Below are 7,551 nucleotides of genomic sequence, written 5' to 3' on the forward strand. Positions count from 1 at the left end.
GTTTCACGCATCCCAAACATGGGATTTTAAATATTTTAAATATTCTGCTATTAGTTGAGAATAATTTAGTCTAGGTTTGAAGAGTCCAGGTGTTGTAGATTTGAAATTAGAGCAGTTCTTGTGTGACCAAGATAAAAAAAACGTGGTGAAATCGCCCTTTTTTGAATTTTCACAAATCAGAAAAAGGTTTCACAAATCACAAACATGGTTCTAAATATTCTGCTACTACAGCAGAATAATCTAGTCCAAGTTTGAAGAGTCTAAGAGTTGTATTTTAGGGACTGGAGCAGTTCTAGTGTGATCCAGATGCAAAAGTGGTAAAATCCCAAATGTCCAGACTTTGCTCCATCTTGATTGTTAGATTTGTCAGGTTACACACCCATGATGTGAATCTACAACTCAAGACACATTTTAAGAGATACACTACTGGAAGAGATCTGGTAACCCTGAAGTCCTTTTCAGTAAACTAAAAAAAAAAAAAAAAAAAGTTTAGATGATTTGATTTCTGTGATATGTTGCAAAGTGATTGGAGGAAACTGCTGTCAACAAATGGGTACACTACAATCATAAAGGAATGGACAGGAAAAATTAAGGAGGCTGTCATTTAAACAGTATTCAATTGGTGCTAAAAAGCCCAAAGTAATCAAATCCCCCCCCCCTTTTTTAAATCAAATTCTGACTATCATGTGAATGCTACAATCGTAGCCTGTTTTTACCCAGTAGGACTGCTATGGGACATCTGCTTCAACATTTCAATGCTAAATGCTCTTAGAAAAGGTATTCCAAATACCTTGATTGTTATGATGGGGTTATTTGAGCTACTATAACTCATCAATTCAGTTTCATGTCCCCCAATATAAAGCCATTTTCTTTAATTGTTCGTTTTTCTTTTTTTTAAATCAAGGTGGTTATGTTAAAAGCTTTGAAAACATTTTAGTGGGTCAAATGGTTACGCCAGTACACCTTGCACATTTAACCATGTCACATTCCAAGTCACTTAAATACCCCTTTCTGAACTCAGGTTGTTTTCAAATGGTCTAATGTGTTTCTTTAGCAGTAAAAAGCACAAAGTCTTAGTAAGAAATTACCTAATTTAAGAACACCACAAGAATCCCAAAAAGACTGTAAAAGTGATGGAGTTTTAACTGGCCTTAATGCAAAGTTATAAAAGTTTGCACAACGTTACACAAGGTGTTGCCACAGAAGGCCCAACAATATGCTCAAAAGTCTAAAGTTCATCTCTTAATGCCGGCTTGGATTTAATACACACAAGCTGCCCTGTAAGAAAAGGTCACACAACTAGAGGAAATTACAAAAAGGCATAAAGATTGCCAATTTATTTTCTTGTTCTTGTCATGTATGCATATATAGAAGGGGTCAAAATTAAACAGAGCTATAAATATGTACATACAAGTTTTAATTGGAACCTGGGATAGTATTTACACCCCATAAACAAAATGGAATTTCAGAACAACTTGCAGGATAAAACAACAACAAAAACAAGCTCAATTAACAGCTTTTAACATTTTTCAAGTAGTCAGAAAAAACATTTGAGAGCAGGCATGAGATGCAAGGTAGCTCCGTCGCGACATGACATTTGGATGAACTCTGTCGCACACATCAGCTGCTCGGTTACTTCACACAGCCATAAAGCTCTCCTCTGCTGCCAAACAAAGTACAAATGTACTCTACAAAAAACTCTACAAAACAGTCTAAAGGTAGCTAAAATTAAGAGGCAGACCAGGAGGAGGAGTCCAGGTTTTATGGAGAGAGAAAAAATACAAAAACAAACAGTAGAAACCAGAGGGAAGAATTATTGAGCTTCATCCTCTGGACATGAATGCCATGTCAGTCGCTCCTCATAAAAAGCTATGACGACCTGAGGGCAGCGTGTGTTAGCCTCGCGGGCTGGGACTAAATCTGCTTCATCTGAGTCTTTCCTGAGAAAGCAGATAAGGAGAGAGAAAAAAAACCCACAACATTAAAGTTAGTCAGTGGAGAAAATTTCCACTAATAATAAAAGCAGAAATAAATACAATTCTTTGTCACACAGTTAACAAAAGTCACTAATATCAAGCAATAACACTTTAGAGCTCTTACTGCAGATGATTTTTCAAGGCCAGAAATCAAATCTAGAAGGAAGCTTGACGTTTGTTATCAAGAATTAATCTAAAGCATCTTGAACCGTGTTTGTACTATTTCACACTTATTCATGGTAAATGGTTGCATTAGCAAAACAATTCTAATAAGCACTGGAAAAAAAAAACAACGTTTTGATATTTATAGGAAAAACAAAAACAAAGTGAAAGAAAGAAAAAGGTAAACACTGAGAAAATATAATTGTACACTGGCTGGCATGATTTGGTGCTTCAGATTTAGCACTACACAAAAGAGCTGCAAAGGCCTGTCGCGATAAACGATAAACCGTACGATAAATTAAAACTATCAACAATTATCGGCATTATCGTCTCTTCCAGCCCTTTTCTCTTTCTGTTAATGACACTGAATGGAAAAAAGGCTAAACTCCGGTGCTCTCCACTGACCCTCCCTTCCTCATTTTACTTCGTGTACTGCCCAGCGCACACGACACGATCTTAGAGCTGTCGGCCGATTGTCGGCCCATTTTCAAAACCTGACAGACCACACATTAGCCGACAGAAATCCTAGGTATAACAGTTAGATTGGGTTTGTTCCTGCCGTGTGGTGTCCAACAATGGGCACAAAATAATGGCTACAAGTTCAGTTAACTAATTTTAAAACCGGGCATTAATCAATCTACCTCCAATGCGTGTGGCTAGTGTCAGTCCTGACTGAATGAAAATCATTATAACCTATTTACCTCACGTAATGAAGAACAGCTGAAAAGTTACCGGGTTTATCAACTGCGGTAGCAATTTCGCTCCAACTCCTCCTCTTGTCATTTCTATATTCTTTGCATGTTGAATAAACATTAATGTTGTTTCCACATATTGGTTGTGTCAGCTGTTTGGGATTCCCCTCCGTAATTTCCCCTCAGAAAACGCTGAGGAGAATCCATGCTTTCTGATTGGCTACCTGTTACAATGAACAGGTGGAGTTAACATCCCAGTATCGGAGCAACGATCTACCTTAACACACCACATAATCTTAGAAAGATCAACGTTCTAAGATTGTCATAAGGGGAAAGATAGTAGCAAAAAACCGTGTAGTGTGAACTATTGCATCAGGTAGTCGATGAGCCCATCTTCTCTATTTAAATCTAATTATTACTGAAGGGCAACATAGTATATACACTTCATAATCTGCCCTCTTTTCATTGAATGCAGTATTTATTTCCACTTTGGCTTTATGGTGTTTAGTTCTTTTTCAACTGCATTTTTTGTTAATGGAGACTGAGAATCCATTTTATTTTTGTTTGCTTTGTTTATTTTGTTTATCATTTCCAGTGTTAAATATTCTTTTGAAAATAAAGTGTATCTATCTTTGGCAGGAAATCACATGCATCATTACATCATTTTCATTAAATCAGTGTAAAAAGGTCTTCAAACAATATTATCGTTTATCGCAATAATTTTTGAGACAATTAATCGTTCAGCAAAATTTGCTATCGTGACAGGCCTAGAGCTGCGTTACCCTTTAAGGAATCTAGAAAATGTCCAAGCCTAAAGTGGACTGTGATGCACTGAATGGAAAGCGTATTTAAAGAAAAATAAAACTTTTCTACAACATATATGAAATACAGTGATCCCCATATAAATCATAACCAGCCGTCCCTTGCAGAAGGGGTTTCCTGCTCCAGTGTCAGTTTTCGCATCTCAATATTTTCAACTATTTCCTCAGCATGTCAATGTTCTACAGAGGTCTGGTAGTGGACCATCATTTGATTCAGGTGCGATAAACCAGGGAAGAATGAAAACATGCAGAATTCTGGCTCTTGAAATACTCTGGACATCACTGCCTTACAGGAAACAGCCTGGATTCAGAATAGCTCAATTGTATTTTAGAAGATTTGAACATTTTACATCCATACAAGCAAACATCTTTGCTTGAGAGCAAAAATTAAAACTTAAAAAAAAGAGTCTTCAAGCAGTCCCTATTGACATTTATAGGAATCCATAGTAGCTTACCATTTCATCAAGAACATCAACTCCCCACTGCTATCCGTGGCACCAATTATTTTTTCTGGGTTGAGGTTTCTGGCAAAGCCACGTGGCTGCTCAGCCTACAAAACCACAGCATAACATGAGAATGGAACATTTTCTTGCTACTCACATCTTAAAAGAAAATAGTAATGATGAAGTTATGAGTCTTTCACATAGTCCAGCAATAAATGTAGATCATTACACAATGACCACTAACTCAGCTAAAACAATGAATTTTCTATTTTTATTTTAAACCAACCTCAATTTTCTTTGCAGAATCAGTTTCTCCCTCCTCTGTGGAAGCTTTCCTCTTCACAGCCGTGGGCTTCTCCTTGATGTTTTTCTGCGACTCCAGAAAAGCTGAAATCAGCTCGGGGCAGTCCAAGTTCTCCTCAGGCTCCCAGGTGTTGTCAGCACTAAATGAACAAAGACAGGCAGGGGGAGGACATTTTGTTTTTTCTCTCCCCAACTCCAAACTTCCATGAACAGGTGCCGAAACCTGAAAGCGAACTACATCCATCCACCGCCAAAGAACGGCAGCACAAACATGCATCCAAATGTACAGCACAACCAGGGAAGCACTTTCAGTTCAGCCAGAGAAGAGATAGTAGCCACGGGGAAACTCACTCAGTAAATCCTTTCCACTTCAGGTAGAACTCCACTTTCCCATTGACGATGCGCTGGTCCATCACTTTTTCCACAACAAACTCCTCCGGCTCCTCCTGAGTCTGCGCTTCCTTCTTAGTTTTGGTGTTTTGTTTCTTGCCCATTGTGTGCTCTATAATCAAGGAGGAGGGATTAGCATCACATTATTAGCATCAAGTCGGTTTGATTGATACGCTTATGTACATATATGTAAAACAGTTAGCTTTTTGGTAGCCAGCCACAGATGCTGAAAAGGGGAAACAAATACAATCTAAATCTGGTTGATATCGTGAGGCCTTCTCCGTGTTGAAATAAACTTGCTAGCATCCGGCGTTAGCTCATTAGCCAGGGAACTCTTGATAGCATTACAGAGGTAAGCCGCTGTGCTAACTTGAGTTAGCTACAAGTTTCGCCGATTGACTTTTACCGTTAGGTTATAAACTTTTAACATTATATCCGAGTGGAAAATTCAATCATTTCTATACTATGCAATAAATATCATAGCAATGATGCGCTAAAAGCACACAAAGGAAGATAGTACAGTGTACCTGCGAAAAGGTACGTCTATTCTTTAGCTAGCCGAATATACAACAATAGTGCAGCGAGCCTTGCTGAGTAATAACACTTAAAGAGTCACTGATAGACATGCAACCGTGCAGAATCAGCATGCACTCTGTAAGTTCGCTTTAGTAAAGCGACAAGTTAAAACGAAAAGTGGGAATATGAGCCGTTTTTGAAGATAAGTGAAATATGCACACCGACCTTAAACCCAGTTATCCACTTGGGGAGATCTTCTAAACACGCGGTCCACTAAACGAACTCTCAAGTTATAGCGCGAAAAGCCAGATTTAGGTGCTCTACGGCAACCCGGAAGGAAACACGCTCGCTTTCAGGCTCCGCCTTCAAAGAGAGGATTTTAGCCCCTTTTGAGTTCTCCACTTTTTATTGTTTTGAGCAGAACTGGGATTAACATTTATTTTTATTTCACTTTTTTTTTTTTTTTTTTTTTTGCGTGTTTAAAAACCGAAAGAGAAAAGTTTTAACAGCGGCAGCTTTTATAGGTTTTTAGAAAACAGGTGTTTCTTCCATGTGGGGGAAAAAATAAAGTAAACGTAGAAAAACATTCAACATTTTGTGACGTTCCATTTAGTCGGATAAAGCAGACAGAGCAAATGATTTTTGAGATTCGACAAAAATTCTACACGATTTCCTAATATATTTACTTTTATGAATAAAATTTCAACATTTAGGTCATTTATTTGTATTCAACTCTCCTCCCTTAGTTAAACCAGCTTCTCCGGTTGCAGCTGAAAGTTCTTTGACATCTGACTTTACCAGCTTTGTCCCTCGAAATTTAACCTATTCTTTGCAAAATAGATCAATATCAGTCAGACTTAAAGGTCATATCAGTGGACAGTAAGTTAGCTTTGTGCAGGTTTTGCATTCTTCTCATTGCTCTTGATTGCAGTCACGTTTGTCCTGCCTTTCTCAGGTCTTGCTTTGACCCACCAGCAAGCTGTCCAGGGTATTTCTCCTTTATTGCCAAAAATAAAAAACGTTGCAAAGGGAATCTACACTGCCTGGCCAAAAAAAAAGTCACCACCTGGATTTAATTAAGCAAATAGGTACAAGCCTCCTATTGGATAAGTACTGCATAGGCGATTATCTTTCAGCTGGCAACAAGTTATTTAACCCCAGCTGATGCAATGAGTAACTCCTCATTTCTTAAACAACCATGGCAAAAGACACATCCTGTGGAAAAGACGTTAGTCTGATTAACAAGGGTCAAATCATTGGCATGCATCAAGCAGAGAAAACGTCTAAGGAGATTGCAGAAACTACTAGAATTGGGTTAAGAACTGTCCAACGCATCATTAAAAACTGGAAGGATGGTGGGGAACCATCGTCTTCCAGGAAGAAATGTGGTCGGAAAAAAATCCTGAATGATCGTGATCGGCGATTACTTAAATGGTTGGTCAAATCAAATCGAAGAAAAACAACAGCAGAACTCAGGAGTATGTTTAATTGTGAACGCAAAAGCATTTCCACACGCACAATGCGAAGGGAACTCGAGGGGTTGGGATTGAACAGCTGTGTAGCCGTAAGAAAACCTCTAATCAGTAAGGCTAACCAGAAAAAAAGGCTTCAGTTTGCTAGGGAGCATAAAGACTGGACTCTGGAGGAATGGAAGAGGGTCATGTGGTCTGATGAGTCCAGATTTACCCTGTTCCAGAGTGATGGGCGCATCAGGGTAAGAAGAGAGGCAGGTGAAGTGATGCACCCATCATGCCTAGTGCCTACTGTACAAGCCTGTGGGGGCAGTGCTATGATCTGGGGTTGCTGCAGTTGGTCAGGTCTAGGTTCAGCAACATTGTGTGCCCAAAGAATGAGGTCAGCTGACTACCTGAATATACTGAATGACCAGGTTATTCCATCAATGGATTTTGTCTTCCCAAATGGAACGGGCATATTCCAAGATGACAATGCCAGGATTCATCAGGCTCACATTGTGAAAGACTGGTTCAGGGAGCATGAGACATCTTTTTCACACATGGATTGGCCACCGCAGAGTCCAGACCTTAACCCCATTGAGAATCTTTGGGATGTGCTGGAGAAGGCTTTGCGCAGTGGTCAGACTCTCCCATCATCAATACAAGATCTTGGTGAAAGATTAATGCAACACTGGATGGAAATAAATCTTGTGAAACTGCAGAAGCTTATTGAAACAATGCCACAGCGAATGTGGGCTGTAATCAAAGCTAAAGGCGGTCCAACAAAATATTAG

General features: G+C 39.0%; 1 protein-coding gene across 2 annotated transcripts; it reads right to left on the reverse strand.

Moving 5' to 3' along the window:
• Positions 1-1,309: 1,309 nt before the first annotated feature.
• Positions 1,310-5,685, reverse strand: cbx3a (chromobox homolog 3a (HP1 gamma homolog, Drosophila)). Of its 2 annotated transcripts, none has more exons than XM_028036993.1 (5): positions 5,529-5,685; positions 4,749-4,899; positions 4,381-4,537; positions 4,107-4,201; positions 1,310-1,940 (listed from the first exon to the last, which is right to left on the reverse strand). In XM_028036993.1, the coding sequence occupies exons 2-5, from the start codon at positions 4,889-4,891 to the stop codon at positions 1,814-1,816; spliced, it is 522 nt and encodes a 173-aa protein (XP_027892794.1). In that variant the 5' UTR covers positions 4,892-4,899; positions 5,529-5,685; the 3' UTR covers positions 1,310-1,813. The 2 variants fall into 2 exon arrangements, with proteins under 2 accessions (XP_027892794.1, XP_027892795.1); XM_028036994.1 differs by lacking the exon at positions 5,529-5,685 and adding an exon at positions 5,315-5,465.
• Between the last annotated feature and the right edge of the window lie 1,866 nt (positions 5,686-7,551).

The sequence above is a fragment of the Xiphophorus couchianus genome, chromosome 13, assembly GCF_001444195.1.
Source record: "Xiphophorus couchianus chromosome 13, X_couchianus-1.0, whole genome shotgun sequence".
Lineage (NCBI taxonomy): Eukaryota > Metazoa > Chordata > Actinopteri > Cyprinodontiformes > Poeciliidae > Xiphophorus > Xiphophorus couchianus.